General features: G+C 50.2%; 1 protein-coding gene across 4 annotated transcripts in view; it reads left to right on the top strand.

Moving 5' to 3' along the window:
* GATAD2A (GATA zinc finger domain containing 2A) overlaps nt 1-17,558 on the top strand; it is a 99,151-nt gene that overhangs the window by 47,663 nt on the left and 33,930 nt on the right. For all 4 annotated transcript variants that reach the window (XM_082837319.1, XM_082837318.1, XM_082837321.1 and 1 more), the window contains one exon: nt 13,171-13,439. In XM_082837319.1, the coding sequence (XP_082693445.1) occupies nt 13,171-13,439 (269 nt within the window). The remainder of the gene's footprint in view (nt 1-13,170; nt 13,440-17,558) is intronic.

The raw sequence follows: 17,558 nt of genomic DNA, 5'->3' as shown, positions 1-17,558 counted from the left end.
TTGGCTGTTCCAGGCCAGGCCCTGCAAGTCCCCAGGTGAGTTTGAGTGGCCGGGCATGCTACCAGAGGGCTGGCTGTTACTGTGGCATGAGCCTCATTGAAGGCAGTGACCACTGATTTTTCTGGAGGTGACTTGTCCCAAAACCTGCTCTGTTCCCACAAGCGGTACTGGGGTGAGGTGCTTCCAAGCGCCTTTCTCCACAGTGCACGTCTACATGGGATTTTCCTTTAGGAATCTGAAGACCATTCAGGCTTTATTTTTAAAATGTTGGGTGGTTACTACTTGAGTACATTAAAGTTTCTGCTTTCTAGGTTAATTTTATTAAATATATCCCAAAAAAGCATTATTTCAGAGGCTGTATTTACATGTCCTCCACCTTAAAAAAATAATCAGATTGTAAATGTGTGTTTATTTGTAAATGTAAAAGCCTGAGTTTCTGTGTGTGTGGTTTTTTTACATTATTTTTTTTTTACTCTTTTCAGTCTTAACATTCTATATACCTACATATCTGGGTGGTTCTTGAACCAAGGACTGAGGTGACTTTCATAGGATGGCTGATTTGGTCTGACTTTATCTTGCATGACTCCTCTGGGTGGTGATGGCCTTTTAGATGGGTCATTAGCATTTCAGATGGAGTGTGGTGTTTGGGCGCACCGGGCATGATAGAAGTGCCCTGTTAGGAGGAGGTCGAGATGCTCCTGAACTTAACCTTCCCCTTTGACTTCTGTGTCTGAGCTGAGCGCTGCATTTGCAAATGGTGTCTCTCCCCTGAAGGGTTAGGTAGAGCGCACCTCTGGGGGCTGAGGGCAGAGAGCTCCCTGCGGAGAGCGCCAGTGCTCAGATTGATTTGTTTGATGGAGTGACTGGAGGCACTTCATTTAAGTTGTGTGCGTGCATGTGTCTTTTTGCAGCATACTCTGTGCCGTTTCACAGGTCTCAGCACTCCCCTCCTCTGTCCTTCAGGACCTAATTAAAGGTTCCAGCTCTCCTCACTCTCACAGGCTGAAGGCGGGCTGGTCAGGGCCCCTACCCCACCCCCAGTCCCTACACTCCTGCAGGGCACCCTGAGTCAGAGAAGTCTCTGGAGGCCCGATCATCACTGTTTAGCCTCTTAAACTGAATATAAGTGGCCTCACTGTAATGGGGGAATGTTTTTTCCTTTTTTTTTTTTTTTTTTTTGCAGTATGCGGGCCTCTCACTGTTGTGGCCTCTCCCGTCGCAGAGCATAGGCTCTGGACGCGCAGGCTCAGCGGCCATGGCTCACGGGCCCAGCCGCTCCACGGCATGTGGGATCTTCCCGGACCGGGGCACGAACCCGTGTCCCCTGCATCGGCAGGCGGACTATCAAGCACTGCGCCACCAGGGAAGCCCTGTTTTTTCCTTTTAAGCAACCTCATTCCATTTTAAAAAGTTGTTAAAAGTTTTGATCTCCTTTTATTTGGTTTCATCTACTTACTTTGGAGATGGGTTTTCATGCGCCTGTGTATTTCTGCCACTTCACCTTTTGTGCTACCATTTCTTTCTCCCTCTTCCATCTCTGTCTACAGCTCCAGATTCTACTCTTGGGGCCTAGCTCAAATGAAGCTAGATCCTTAGCCTCCTCCTCTGGTCGGGCAGGGTGGATTTCTTTTCCAGTGTTGATTTGTAACAAAATGGTGATTGACACACATATCTCATAGCCCTTACTGGATCTTTGCTCCCATGAAGGCGGGGATCCCCCCAAGCTGCTCTTCCTGCCCTCCACAAAGGTGGTACCTGCAGGTCACTGGCCCCTTGGAGGTCACTGTCTGGTGCAGAATCAGTATTTGGAGGCTGTCGGTGTTCACGTCCTGGACCAGATGGGCTGTGAACTAGGAGAAGGGTGTCCCTGGTCATTAGTAACTGACCAGGCTCCTCCCTGCTGCAGAAGTTCCCTTCTGGGTTCAGGCGTCACTCAGATAAACAACAGTAGACAAAAGTCAGTTCTTCGCCTTCTCTGGAAACTTAAATTACTGTGTACACAAAGTAGTAGAAATGAGCATGGTTGCAGTGCTAGTGATTTTAAAATGATCGGCTGTTCCACCCAGGTGCGAAATTATTTGTCTTGGAGGAATTGTGGGTTGATGTGGCGGAGGTGTGCACAAGGCCCTGCAGGTCTCTCTGCAAGGCCCTCTGGGCTCCTTCACTTGCTTTAGAAGTTGGTGATCCTGGACCCTGTGTCTAATCTTATTTCCATACTTAATAGTTTTGCTTCTTCTTGAGATAGTTGGACACTGATCACCCATAAGAACTGCTGTTCTTTTGCTCATAAATGAATAGAGAAGACCCTTTGTAAGGTAATTGGAGAAGGTTTGGAGGTGGGAGGAGGGGATGAAAACTGTGCACACGTATGTGTGTGGTGTTCATGTGTACGTGGGCACATGTGTTTGTGTTTGCACGAGTGTGGGTGCACACACACGTGTGTATTTGTGTGTGTGGCGCAAGATTGCTTGGTGTTCAACTAGCCTGGTGTGCTGCATTTTGGGGAGCAGGGAGGGGTCTGCCGACACCCTGGTTTCCTGCGTCCATCCTCTGCCAGTAGGGTGTCCATCAGGTGGGGTCAGATGCTCCCAAGTCTGGAGCACCCTGTGTTCCTCATCCCTTTTTTACTCCCTTCTCATTGCCTCAGCCTACCCAGAGCCTAGGCACCACTGGCCACCTTTGGAGGCCAGCAGTGAGATTGCCCACCTTATGAGAAGCCTTTGAAAGAGCAAGTGAGCACCTTCAGCAGGACAGAAGAATTTGTTGGTCAAGTCTTTTATTTTTGTTACGTGGCTGTTTATCCGGCGAGCCAGCGTCGGCTTCTCTTAACGCTAGGAAGAAGGCTCAGAAAACTTGCAACAAGTCCCCAGGTCCAGGGAGCTCCTGTGTGGGATGGACACGACGCCATAAGGCTGGGGGTGAGGTGATGTGCCTACCAGTCAGGCCTAGCGTTCACATAAAGGTCAGGAGAATTGAAGGACCAAGGTGCTGACCAGGTGGAGGCTGAGCCTAACTGCTGTTCCCGAGGCTCTCCTGGTGTCCCCAGGCTGGGGCTGAGCTGTGGAGCTACAGTTGCAGGCAGAATGCACTGAGGTTCATTAAGGATGCAAGGTGCATGGCTGTGATGGCACTGGAGTGGGACAGTTGGGTGCAGTATGGTGTGAACCTGTGTCCTCCCAGATCCCAACCCCTCCAACCAGGTAGAGTGCACTTCTTAGGGTTTCTCTAGCACAGATGACCCCCCTGTCCCCAGCCCTCAAGGGCAAAGGTGATTTCTGGTTACCTGGAGAAGCCTGGCCCTGTGGCTCTTCCCAGGACCCCCAGGTCTCCAGCGGCTCAGCCCTAGTGTGCTTGATTCACACTTTCCTTCCTGGCTTAACCCCTGCGCCCCCCCCCCCCCCCCAATCAGGTCGTTCTCAGCTCCTGTGCTTTTCCTTAGAGCTTTGGTCTGATGCTCAGGCACGTGTGCTTAGGACCTGCTTGTTTCTGTAACTGGGTTAAAGTTTCATCCACTGCAGCAATTGAGTTTATAGCATGTAATTTCCCTCTACGAGGGACCTATTTATCTTGAGAGTGTGTAGGGCTTTTAGGATGGTATAAAATAGACCCAGGTAGTGGGACAGACTGACCCTGAAGTAAGCAGTCTGCATTCAACACTTTTTGAAACTAAATTTCTTCTGACTTGTCAAAAGGGTTAACCTTGAGTTCTGGGCTTGGATTGAATTTACACATTCAGGTCCTTTTTTTGAAATCGATTTTTCTCTGTTGTCAGTTCTGCTGTGAGGCTTGTTTGGAAAAGCAGGTTTGTTCCAACACTATTAATATATTGGGCACACCGTTTGGTTATGTGCGATTTTGTCCAGGAGAAATGCTAGGTCTAGGGGTTGGGAAGCTATGGCCCACAGGCTGCTGGCCTGTTTGGGCAAATAATGTTTGATTGGGACACAGCCGTGCCCCTTCGAGAACGAACTGTCACAGTTGCAGAGCTTGAGTAATCAGGACAGAGACTGAATGACCTGCAGAGCTGAAAATATTTACTGTGTCCCTTTTAAGAAAAAGTTTGCAGACTCCTGTACTATAGGAATCCGGAAAACTGCTCCTAGCTAAAAGAGCGCCTGCTGGTACCCTAAAGGAAAATGCACACGCCTCACATGCGCATCTTGCCCCCTCTGGGCCACACACATCCCCTTCTGGGGTCAGACAACCTCCTTCCAGCATGTCACAGTAACTCAGAAACTGCATCTCACCCACTGTCACAGCAAACACCAGATCTTCCCTCAGGTGAGGCATAAGGCTTCAGGCAGCATTTGTGTATTTCTTAGCTGTTTAACGTGCTTCCATTTAAAAATCAGGTTCCTGTCTTTTTTTTATGGCGCTAATGAAGTGTTAGGGTATTGTGCCCTAACCCCATTGTTCCTACAAGCCCTGTGTTTTTTGTTTGTTTGTTTTAATTAATTTATTTTTGGCTGCATTGGGTCTTCGCTGCACAGGGGCTTTCTTTAGTTGCCACGAGCAGGGGCTACTCTTCATTGCGGTGCACAGGCTTCTCATTGTGGTGGCTTCTCTTGTTGCGGAGCATGGGCTCTAGGTGCGCGGGCTTCAGTAGTTGTGGCACGCAGGCTCAGTAGCTGTGGCTCGCGGGTTCTAGAGCGCAGGCTCAGTAGTTGTGGCGCACGGGCTTAGTTGCTCTGCCGCATGTGGGATCTTCCCGGACCAGGGCTCGAGCCTGTGTCCCCTCCGTTGACAGGTGGATTCTTAACCACTGCATCACCAGGGAAGTCCAGCCCTGTGTTTTTATTGAATGATTTTGCACCATGTGGCAAGTTTTGGGAATGCATATGTTGAGCTCCAGCAGAACTTACTGTACTCTGAAAGCAAACAGCAAAAGGTGTGGTCTCACTCATAACACTCAATAAAATTGTAAACATTTAATATCTCGTCTGGACCCCATTGGGTCAGAGCGAAACTTCCTGCTTGTGAGGAGCTTCCTGTGTCCTTTGGAAACCACGCCTGACTCTAGGTAGTTGACGGGGGTGTTTCAGTGGGCACTGTCTGGAGGAGCATGGGCTTCAGTTCCCAGCAGTGTCCCACCCACTTGCTGTGTGACCTTCACCTGCCTCAGTTTCCCTACCTGTAAAACAGAGGCTGATGATAGCACTCACCTTGCATCTGAGATGATCCATGTGGGGTAAATACTCAGTCAGTGTAAGGTGTTCTGTCTGTAAAGGAAGACCCCACATTTCTGTTAACAACAGAGGAGCATTAAACTTGGGTTGAGATCCAAGAATCCCAGTGGTGAAAGGAAGCCCGTGCTCACCAACCCCTCACCCCACCCCCCAGTCCCTGAGCTCCTCTCTATAAAACCTACATTTGTTCATTCGTTAAATGTTTGAAGTGCACCTGCTATGTGGCTGGCACTCTTCTGGAGCTGGGGATACACCAGGAACATTGATGACAGGGGGCTTGTACCTTTTGGTTGCAGGGGTCTTCCCTGCCCAGGCCTTCCCATGAGTGCTTCCGCAGCCCCTGGCAGGGCAAGTCTTAATTTTCTGAGGTGAGGCTGCCGTGGAGGCATTTGAGGACAGCTGTTCTGTCCTGCTCCTCACTGGCAAGTGTCATTTAAGCCCTACCATGTGCTTGTCTCTCCAGGTGAAAACAAACAATTTAAACATGATTAACAAAAGGGCTTTAGAGTGTATAGTGGAACGTTCCACAGTGGGCAGCTTGTAAGAATGCCAGGTAGAAAGAAGAGTGTTGGACCTGGGTTCCAGACCCACTAGACTTGGATTTCTCCACCTTGTGGGATGACAGGCTGGTCTTCTACCCCCAGAGGCTCTGGGTATATGGCACCTGTCCTCCTGCCCCCACATGTATGGGTGTGGCCTGTCCCCTCCTGGATCGCAGGACTGCTGCAGGGAGAGTCTGTCCTCCTCATCTTCTCAGTTCAGGTCTTTGAAGGCCCAAGGAGCTCCTAGCCAGGTGGCTGGGTCAGGGGCCCTTCCGATGATGTCCAAGAGAGAAAACACCTGTATTCTGGAGTGTCTTCAGTTTTCAGACAACTAAGGGTTCAGAACCCAGCTTCAATCAGTGAGGAAGACTTAGTTCTCTTTTTCAGGAAACCTTTAGCACAGGACTCAACTGTGGCCTCCCTTCCTTTGCCTGAGACTCACAGCTCAGTGGCTTGGACCATGCTGTTCCTCTGCCTGGACCATCTCCCTGGATTCCTGTTCCCGCCTTGGCCTCAACCTGTGAGGCTCCATCTCAGTACACTCGCCTCCCAGAAAGTCAGAATGCAGGGTTTTTTTTTTGTTTTTGGCTGCATTGGGTCTTCGTTGCTGTGTGTGGGCTTTCTCTAGTTGCAGTGAGTGGGGGATACTCTTCGTCGTGTGTGGGCTTCTCATTGCGGTGGCTTCTTGTTGCAGAGCACGGGCTCTAGGCTCACGGGCTTCTGTAGTTGTGGTGCGCAGGCTTCAGTAGTTGTGGTGCACGGGCTTAATTGCTCCACGGCATGTGGGATCTTCCCGGATCAGGGCTCGAACCTGTGTCCCCTGCATTGGCAGGCGGGTTCTAAACCACTGCGCCACCAGGGAAATCCCAGGACTTTTTAATGAAAGCCCTTGACTTGCTTGCTACATTTTGCCTTGTAGGGCAACCCCAGGAATCATACACTTTGTGAGGCTAATTTACAGAAATGTAGGTTTAACTCAGTAGCACATTCTGAACCCGTACTGTTGGCTCCACACCGAAAATGGAGATGAATGGGAAAAGTCTTCTGCCGTGGAAGAGTTTAACGTTGAGATGAAGCCGTCAAGCTGTATGGGCGTTGTTGCTGTGGGCAGCCCTAGTGAGGAACAGTGTGGGCCGTGGGCCCTCTCAGAATGAGCCCACACTGATGCTGTGGCCTGATGTCCACTTGGGACAGCTATTGGCCCAGGTAGAAGATGGGCTGTGGGGATGAGCTAAGGGGTTTGGGTTTACTGCTTAGAGCCCAGGAGTCGCTGTAGCAAGTGATATAAAGGTGGACTGTTAAGCTGCCAACAACAAATGGGAAAGTGGCAGCGGCATCCCCTTTCAGTCCACTGAAGGTCACGGTTCATCTTGGGTTCTTTGTTCTGCCTGCTGAAGGAGCTGGCTGGGGGGTCCTCCCTCCAGTGCAGGGCCTCCTTCCCTCACCCCCACCCAATACCACTTGTTCTTTCAATTCTCAGCCTTTGTAGGTGGGAGTGTTATTTTATCTATAACTCTCCTTTTTATCTTTGTTTTCTTTGAATACAAAGAAACTGATAAATAGTCCCTGTTAAGAGAAGTAATTTAATCCAGAAATGCTTAATACAGACAGTGAAAGTTTCTGAGATGAGTGTTGTGGATTTTAGTCCAATTTCTTTCAGTTTCAATTTTAGTGAACTTTCTTTCAGTATTTTTTTCTGCAGGTTGTAAGCATTTTAAAACTGTGAATGGTATCATATCATTCTGCAACTTGATTTTCTCATTCAAGTTTTTACTAATGTCACTCTGTGCCTCTTCACATAGCGCATCTATGAGGTATGGATGGGGAAGCTGAGGCTCAGAGAGTGACAAGCTCCCCTGGCCAGTTGCTCCCTGAGGTCCATCCTCTGTTCTCTGTAGTGTCTAGTGGTGGGGGCTGGCTGTTGGGATCAACTTTCTGTTTCCCAAGTTAAATTTCATCCCTTCTACTTGGCCTTAACGAGGTTTGACATTATTTAAAACTCGGAGAGCTGGTGTTTTGGGTGTGATTTCCTTCCAGAACACAGCTGCTCTATCCCTGCCACTGTCACTCAAAAGATATGTATCAGGAAGTAGCTCAGGCAGAGAGCAGAGTGAGGTCTCTGGTCTGGAAGGGAAGACATATGCCTGTCAGCCAGGGGCTGTGGAGAGTGTGGAACTTGGCCAGTGGCTAGTGAGGCTGGCATTTGGAACCTGTCGTTACTCAACTGCATCGGTTGCTGCATAGGCCCAGGCCCTTGTTTCCACACCGCCCTGAGGACAGTGGCTATCTCGTGTGCGTGTGTGCAGGCCTCCGCCTGTCAGCAGACACTCCTCAGCCTCTCTGCATGCCAAACAATCCCACTCCCAACATTCTTCCCCCAGATCTGCTCCTTCCCCATATCAGAAAATCAAACCCATCTTTTTCCAGTTGCTCTGGCAAAAAAACAAACAAACAAAAAAAACAAAGCAACCCTCTCTCACCTGGCGTCCAACTGTTGGTATGTTGTGTTGTCTAAATCCTCTAAAGTACACCCAGCATTGGTCATGTCTCCCTGCTGCTCTATCCCCTTTCCATCCTGAACCACGAGATACAGAACCCCCCTGACTGTTCCCCCTGCCACTTGCCTGCCTCAGTCTGTCCCCAAATCCTTTAGAACAAATTGGATCCCACTCCCCCTCCCCCTCCATCCAACACACCCGCTGCCCTCTGTGCTCCACCTGAGGTCAGTCTACACTCAGCACCCTCCTTTTGCCACCTCATCGAGCTCACTCCCTTCTTTGGGCTCTGGAAAAAGCACCCCACATCATCTCCTTTTCAGAGCGTCAGCTCTCACTTCTCCCAAACACATGTTCCTAAGCCTCATTTTCCTCATGCCTGAAACAGGAGTATTACTAGTAGTGTTCCTGCTGTTATTTTGTAGCAGTGTGGTATAAATAACATTTCCTAGTACAGAGTATTAATGATAACCTCAGGGTTATGGCTGTATGACTTATGCCTATCTAATCCCCCCTCTCAACCAACCCCCCCACCCCCACCCCCTGTGCAGAGTCAGTGTTAGTCTTCTGAGTTCTGTTTAAAAATATTGGTTCCTGGGACTTCCCAGGTGAAGTAGTTAAGAATCCGCCTGCCAATGCAGGGAACACGGCTTCAATCCCTCGTCTGGGAAGATCCCACATGCTGTGGATCATCTAAGCCCGTGTGCCACAACTACTGAAGCCCACATTCCCTACAGCCTGTGCGCCACAACTACTGAGCGCACATGCTGCAACTACTGAAACCCATGCACTCTACGGCCCATGTGCCGCAACTACTGAGCCCACATGCTGCAACTACTGAAGCCTGCACTCCTAGAGCCCGTGCTCTGCAACAAGAGAAGCCACTACAATAAGAATCCCGCGTACCACAACGAAGAGTAGCCCCCGCTCGCTGCAACTAGAGAAAGCCCGTGTGCAGCAACGAAGACCCAAGCACAGCCAAAAAAAAAATACTGGTTCCTGCCACAGCACAATTCACCCTTTTGGAGTTGTCTTAGAACAGATTTTCCACCTGAGGTCCTCAGACCAGTTGGAAGGTGACATTTTAATAAAAGAAAGCATCTTTTGGTAGAAGCAATTGAAATTCACATCCAACCCAAAGCCATGTGTCAGCATTCCGCCTGGGACTTGGTAGCCCACTCATCCTGGGATTGGTCTGTGCTGTGTGCTTGTGAAGCCTCTAGTATGGCTGGAGCCTGCCCTTCTTTGGCCTGAGGAAGACTTGGGTTGCATCCTGCCTGTGCAGCCAGGTTATGTTTGGAGAGAGTGAGGAGGGGCTGAGGCCACCTGGGTTCCAGCCCTGCTCCCCATGTAGCAGCCTGTGTCTCAGGCAGCCTTGCAGCCCTGGTGGCCGCATCTTTACGGTGGGCTTGCTGCTGTTGGGACCTGTCCCTGCAGACAGCAGCCGGCACTGGATCCTGCCTTGATTAGAGGGGGCTGCTCTCTGTGGGCCAGCAGTTCTCCCCGGGCCTGTGGTGGAACTTATGCCATTGTGGCTGCTATCCCTCCCTCACTCACCAGGAGTTTTGAAGCAGATCCTAATTTGTCAGTTGCAGTAATCCAACCTCTTCACCTGCTCTTTAGAAAGTATTCTAATGCACCTCCTCACTGCATTCTGCAGAAATTGTCGGTCATGCTTCATTCCTAGGTCGCACTTCATTCCTCAAGGCTGGTTTCTTCCTGACAACTTTCTTTTTTTTGCTGTCCCTGCCTCTGTGCCTGCAGGGCGGTGGCTGCCAGCCCTGATTTGCTAGGTTGGGGCACTGGTCCTTCCTGCTGAGAGGAGGGAGAGGCCACTCCTTACTAACACCTGCCCTCCCCAGGAGCAATTGCCTGGTGGTGTCGGTGTCCGGGATTGGCCAGTGGCGGGCCCCATGTGGGCACTAAGGCAACCGCCTTCCCAGTGGAGGAGGCTCCACCCAAGGAGGGGGAGGTCAGAGCCTGAGGCTCCATCCCCCATGGCTGGCCCCACCCCCTCCAGCTGTGCTCACCCTTTATGTGGTGGGGGAGGGGGGCAAGGCTGCTGCACCCCTCCCCCACTCAGCAGCCTGCCAGAGGCACAGGGCGTGCCTGGGGTTGGCAGAGTTCCAGCCCCTCAGCTTCTGAGTGAGCTGCCCTGACACTGCACACAGAACACAAGCAGATGGTCTCCCAGGTCCTCTGCTAGGGACCCCGACCAGAACTGTGGCCTAGCATGGTCTCTGGGGCTGGTGGGAGCAGCCCCATGGGTGTGAGGCTCTACTCTGGCCCCTTGTGACCGCTTGTCCTTCACCAGTGACAATGAAGTGAGGTCACTGGGGCACCACCTTGCTGGTCTGGTGACCTGATGCACAGCGACCTCCTCATCAGCCTCTCCTCCCACCCCAGTCCATGTGGGCAGTTGGGAGGAAGGAGGGACTTCATGCAGGGTCTGGGGTTCAGATGAGCTTCATGGATTGGAGCCTGGGGTTTACAAGGCCGGAGGCTGTGCTGGGGGTGGGGGCCCTGCAGGCTGGGCTGGAGCAGAGGCGAAGTGGGGAAGTATTGGGGGCGGTTCTGAGTTCAGGATTGAGGGGTGCATTCTCCCTGTTCACTTCAGACCTCCCCTCCCCCAGTGGGCACAAGGCCAGCCTGGGAGCTTCTCCCTTAGGGACAGAATTTCCTTTGACTCCAGTGGGGGGCCCTCCGTGCCTGGGGTCCTGGACTCCCTTCATCTTTTACCCCCAATAGGCTCCTCTCTGATCCTGGGAGCACAGGTACCCACCATCCAACGTGGCCGCTGAAATCATTCCTCTCATGCAATTCCCCATACGTTCGAGCAGCTCCTGTTGTTTAGGCAGTGCCCCAAAGGAAAGTGACCCAACCCTCCCGCAGTGAGGGAGAGGAGGGGAGGGTGACTGACATTCAATTCAGGGCAGTGACTTGTCTGCAGCTCATGGGGAGACAGGACAGACAGACTCAGTGAGCAGGCTGACAGCATTTGTGGTGAAAGCATGTTGGAGAAGGACAGAAACTAGAACTTTAGGCTGAGAGGGACATGGGAGCATCCCTTGCTTCCCTCTGGGGTGGTGAGGAGATGACCTCTACAGGTGAAGGAGGGGATGGGGAGATCTGGGTGAGAGCAGAGGGACGGAGGGTGGCTGAGGGCTGAGGTGGCACGGGGTGAGCAGCAGGTGCAGGCTGGGATGCCAGGAGGGGTTGGAGGCAGATGGAGGCCAAGTTGATAGGCTGTGCCCTTGAGCTTCAGACTTCTCAAGCCCTGCCTGGAATAGGGAGCACCCCAGGGGCGGGGGTGACATGGCCACGGGGAAACCTGCTTGATTCAACCCTTTTGGACTGCCCGTGGGAGCAGATGTCTGAGGGTCCAGGCCGGGGCACGCTGGCCTAACACGTGTCAGACGGACGCTCGGCCTCCTGTGCCAGGAGCCCGAAGCAGCTGTCACTTTCCTTCCTTTCAGTTTGAGTCCAAGGCAGGGCCCTGCAGTGTTGCTCATTTGTGAAATCAGCTCCTTTAAGGAGCTTGCAAATGAGTCAGCTCAGGAGTGTGTCCCAAATACAGTGATGGGGCCCCTTCAATGCCCTGTGCTCTCCCCGCCCACACCAAGTCTCCAGAAGGTGGGCTGCTTTGGGACTGGTTCTGCTTGGCCATACCCAGGACAGGCCTCCCAGGGTGTTTGCTGGTGAGGAAACTGAGGTGCTGGGTGTCCTGCCTGCTTGGACACAGAGCCAGGAGGTCTTCATCGTAGGCGCACTGCAGGTGTGAATTGGGATTCTTTGAGGGGCTCATACAGTGTGCTCCTCCCCGGGCCCCCACGTTGGTAGATGTGGGCATTGACTGTCCTGTGGAGAACTGGTACTTCAGGAGCCTGGCAGCTAAATTCTTTTTTTGTCCAGTGATGAACTCTTGAATGGCTTTTTAGACCCTGACTGTTGAAGTCTGGTTTCCCATGTCCTGCCCCGCTGGGACATCAAGGCTGGGCTCTGAGCGGCCCCTTTAAGAGCGAGTACTCGTGTCCCAGACTCGGTTGTGGAATGCCAACAGTCTCCCTGTAAACAGACATCACTGCCGTCTTCCCTCCTGTCTCTGTGAGGGTTAACAACACTTCAGCTTGTTGTCTGGAACCGGTTCAGACTGGTTTTCTGGAAAGTGCTTTGTCTCTCAGACTGAATCCTGGGAAGGGTCATGTGGAGCCCAGTGATGTCATGGGATCAAAAACTGACTCAGCTGTTTTTTTTCTTCTTTTCTTTCTTCTTTCAATCAAGATATGTGTATGCTGCAGGTACAGGGTGCCGGCATGGTGATGGGCCAGGCCTCACCCCACTCAAAGTTCGCCTCATCGGCAGTCAAAGGGTTAAATGTGACCCCCCCCACTCCTCACCCTCCTGAGGTGAGCAGGGAGTGAGAAGGCTGCCCCTCACTGAAGCAGGAGTAGAAGGGTCAACCCTCATCAGTGCAGTGCAGGGCTGGAGTTGGGCTGTGACCCTGCTCCTGAGACAGCATGGTCCCTCCTTCTTGGATTCCAGATACCTCCAATCCCATGTAGGTGCTCAGGATCCCATAGGCAGGGAATTCAGATCTAGAACAGTTTCCTCTATTTGCTCTTGAGTCTGGAGTGCAGAGATTTCCCCCTTCTTTCTGATAAGCAGCCACCTTCCGTTGTTCCTGCCCAGGCCCCTGCAGGTTTCTGGCCCTGGATGGGGCGATGCATAGCTTGGCTTCCCAGATGCTCTGTTGCTCCTGCCCTCGCCTTCCCCAAGGCAGTGAAGAAATGTCCTGGGCACGCTTTGTGGGCCCTTCATTTGTTGTACCTACTTCTGCCATTGTCACATGGTGAGGAAAACACTCCATGCTGACATTGTGAAAAGTCTGAGAAGACAGCCACTTCGTTGTGCCAAGTTTAAATGTCATGTTTTCTCCATCCCCTAAAGTTCAGAATGACTGAAGAAGCATGCCGAACACGGAGTCAGAAACGAGCGCTTGACCGGGACCCAGCAGAGGACGATGTGGAGAGCAAGAAAATAAAAATGGAGAGAGGAGTGTTGGCTTCAGAGTTAAACGCTGACGGAGACATGAGAGTGACGCCTGAGCCGGGAGCAGGCCCAGCCCAAGGGTTGCTGAGAGGCGCAGAGGCGATGGCCATGGGCAGAGGCGAAGGGCAGGTGGGCGATGGGCCCGTGGACATGCGAACCACACACAGGTGAGCAGGAGGGTCCAGGAACCAGGGACAGGCCTGGGCGTGAGGAGGCCTGTGGGGGTGAAGCCGCCGTCAGGCCTACAGGAAGCAGCTTTCGGTGGCTTATCATGGAGATGGCTGTGGGCTCCAGCCCTGGCACCTCCCCCACCGTCCTGGCCAAGGGACCTCCCTCTTGGGGCCCTGGGGCCCAGACATCTGTAGCATGGGGTGTGGGTCTCACAGGATGGGGGAGTGGTAGCCTCTGTTGGCTCCCCTGCTTGACAGCAGGCCTTCACTAAACTTGTACCTGCTGTCTAGCTCTGTGCTTCTGGTTTATAGGAAAACTTTCATTTGGTCCAGCTTCCCTGCTTTTCAGATCTGGGGCATGGGAGGCCAGGGATGATGCTACACCCTGCTTGGGTCACTTGGCCAGGGGCAGAGTCGGGAGCACAGCCCTCTCACGTGCGTCACCACTCCTCCTAGGCCGTGCATCAGGGAGGAGGGGCCCCTGTGTTCGGGACTCCTGTGATGTGCTCGGGACTCCTGTGATGTGCTCTTTCGGTTTCTCCTTCATCGATACTGATTGCTTCAAGAGTAACTTTCCCAATCCTCAGCTTTTAAGGAAAAAGCTTGAAAGAAATAAGACTCGGTGTACCACCCCGTGTCTTCACTAAGAAACCCTCTTTTCTCCCTGTAAAGAGAATTGCAGGCCTAGCTCCAGCTCCTGCTTTACCCCTCCCTTCACACCCTGATGTCCCATGAGCCAGCAGCCGATGGCCATGGCCTCCTGAGAAGCCCCGCGGCCCCTCTGTGTGTGGCCCCTCTGTGGTTCATCCCTTGTCTCCCTCAGTGCCTCCTCTGCAGACTCCCTTCCATGTCTGTTTGCCCGGGGTGGGGTGAGGGGCAGTAAGTGCAGATCTGGAGAACCTGGTGCTCTTTGCCTCCTTGTGTTGACTGACCCCGCAGAGGGACCCCAACCTGCAGTCTTTGCATTAAATTCATTTGGGCCCCACATTGTTGCCGTCCTAAGGACTTCAGAGATTGTCTGACTCAGTATTTCTCAGCTTTAAAAATTCTTACCGCCTTGAGATAAATGGGAAAATCTAACCCCCTCCTACTGGGGAAGTGTATTAGTCTGGGGTGGTGTGCTTTGTGTTCTTGCTACCCAGAAAGGCCTTTTTTATCTGGCTCTGCTTTCTGCAGTCCCTGTTCTAAAACCAGAGGCCTCTTTTAAAGTTCTAGAAATAAAATTTTAAGTTTGGGTCTGCTTTCCCTTCCCTTTCCTTTCAGAATGTCACAGGTGGGTGAAGAGAAGGAGGAGCCCACACTTGCAGAGATTTACTGGGTCCCTCTTGTGTTCCTGGGCTCCTGGTCTACATTTTTTCCTGTAATCACCATGCTCCCCTGTAGGGCAGGCCAGTGAATTGTGAGGGAGAGGTTAAGTGTTGAAGGAGCATAAAAGAATGTAAGAGAGCAAGAGACAGAGACTAACCCAGGCACACAGAGCAGGGGTCCTCCTGTGGGACTAGGGAGACCCCAGGGCATTCTTGAAGCAGTGTGAGATTGTGGAAGGAGCCCGGCTTTGGCAGAGTGGGGCTCAGATCACACTCTCTGACTGACCTTGGGCAGATGATACTGGCCCGTGCTACTTCATTTGTAAAATGGATGATAATCTGTGCTCTGCATCTCTGGGTGACAGATGCGTGCCCAGAATTGACCCTGGTGCATGGCATGTGGTGAGGGAAATAAGTGCTGGTAACAACTACCCTTCAGTCTTCAAGCTTCACTTAAAATACGACGTCACATATAGAGCTAGTGTCTCCTTGAGTGCTCACATAGAGTGTTCTGTCTAGTTTGTTGAAGTATAGTTGTGAATTTTGACAGAATAATAGGATCAAGTCCAGCCCAGAGCCATTCTAAAACTGTAATCTTTTTTGGAGTGAGTGGCCATGGTTTCTGTGTTAGAAGCAGGCAGTCTTTGGATCCTCATTGAGAGTGTCTGGCTCATCCCTTGGGAACCTCCATATAGAGAATTTTATTTAATTGAGTTATAGCATACATAATGAAAAGTACACATGTGCCACTTGGTACATCTCACAAACTGAGCACATCCTTGTAGCTCAAATCAAGAAATAGAATGTTACTAGCGCCCTCATGCCCACTTGTCACTACCCTCCGAGTAACCACTTTCTTGACTTCAAACAGCACAGGTTAGTTTTTCCTGTTTTTGAACTTTAAGTAATTGGAATTATGTAGTCTGTACCCTTTGCTTGCTTTCATTCAACATAATGTTTGTGAAATTTACTTATGTTGTTGAATGTAGGAATAGTTACTCTTTTCATTGCTGTATAGTATTTTTCTAGAATTTGTTTGGCTCTTTTTAAAAACTGCTTCTTTCTTTCATGCTGTGCTATTCTTATGACCCAGTTTAGGCATATTGAAGGCTAGAGGGGGGTTTCTGGTGGCTTCTAGCAGAGAGAATTTCCTTTTTCTTTAAGGAAGTGCTGGTGAATTAAAATCACCAAGATACAACTTTTCTTTTCTTTTTTTTTTTAAACGACATTGGGGAGATTTAGAGCATGCGGATATCGATAAAATGGTAGGATCAGTTCTCTCCTTCTCTGCAGTTCCCCTCTTCATCTCTCTCTGGCATTTTTTCTGACTTAGTCTCCCAATGTGTGTGTGTTTTATTTTCAAAATAAATCAGGGCTGGAGGGCAGCTTCCAGCAGTGATTGAATGAGGAGAAATTGTCAAATCCTTTCCCCAAAAAAACAACTATGAAGCAGCACAGAATTGACCCCCCAAAATCAGCCATTTCAACACTCTGGAAATTGACCAGAAGCACACAACAATCTGCGAAGTGTTTGTGCTTAAGAAACTGCTGAACTCTGGGTAAAAATGGTGAGAATATGTGGCACTTGACCTGGGGCTCCTCTCATGCCCTCTCCCCAGCTCTCTTGGTAGGGAAGTTCTGCCTAGCCAACAGCTTCTCTGCAGGGGTGAGAAGGGGCTCACTCAATTTAGAGTGGTGGGCAGCAGCCCTGCCCATGGCCTTGTTGGTTAAAGTGACAGTTTTGGAGATGGGTAAGTGGGGAGGGACAGTGGCTGTATTAGCCCAAGGTTGCAGACATGTTTGGGGGCAAGACAGAAAAACAATTTGAAGAAAGAATGGCCAAACATGTATTTGAGCAGAAGCTTATCCAAGAAGCTTAACAAACCTCAAGTAGCATAAATACAAAGAGATCTATACCTAGACACATCAGAGTCAAACTGTTACAAGCCAGAGAAAAAGGGAAAATCTTGAAAGTAGCAAGAGAAAAACAACTCATCACATACAGGGGAAGCATTAATATAATTAACAGCTGACTTCTCACCTGAGACATTCAAATGGAAACCAAAAGGGAACTGAACGGCATTCAAAGTACTCAAAGAAGAAAATTGTCAACCCAGAATTCTCAGTGCATCAGAACTCTCCTTCAGAAACGAAAGCAAAAAGAGATTTTCAGATAAACAGAGACTGAGAGGATTTGTTGCTGGCAGACCTGCTGGTTCTTCAGGCTGAAAGGAAGTGACATGTTGGTAACGTACATTCACAGGAAGAAATAAAGAGCACTGGAAATGGTAAATATGTGGGCTAATAGAAAAGACATTTTTTTCTCATTTCTTCTTAGTTAAAAGACATAACATCATATGAAGCATTAACCATAACACTGGATAGAATTGACAAAAACAACCATAGCTCTTTGGCAGTTGACCAAAGGCATACAACAATCTGTTGTATTTATAACATATATAGACACGTGATATACGGGTCAACAACAGTACAAAACAGGAGGAATGAAATGGAGCTGTATTGGAGTAAAGTTTCTATATTTTACCGGGATCAGGTTAGTGTTAATCTGAAGCAGACTGTATTGTTAATAAAATGCTTATTGTAATCCCTAGAGCAACTATTAAGAAAATAACTTTAAAATATAGTTTAAAAAAATCAACAGAAGAATTGTGGTACATTAAATATTTAACACAAAAGAAAGCAGTCAATGAGGAACAGAAGAACAAAAAAGAATGAAGACATGTAGAAAACAAACAGCTAAAGGATAAATGTAAATCCAACCAGATCAATAATTGCATTTAATGTGAGT

Source organism: Leucopleurus acutus (genome assembly GCF_964270905.1).
Source record: "Leucopleurus acutus genome assembly, chromosome: 3".
Taxonomy (NCBI): Eukaryota; Metazoa; Chordata; class Mammalia; order Artiodactyla; family Delphinidae; genus Leucopleurus; species Leucopleurus acutus.
The sequence above is the reverse complement of the archived record's forward strand: the minus strand, read 5'-3'. Positions and strand labels throughout refer to the sequence as shown.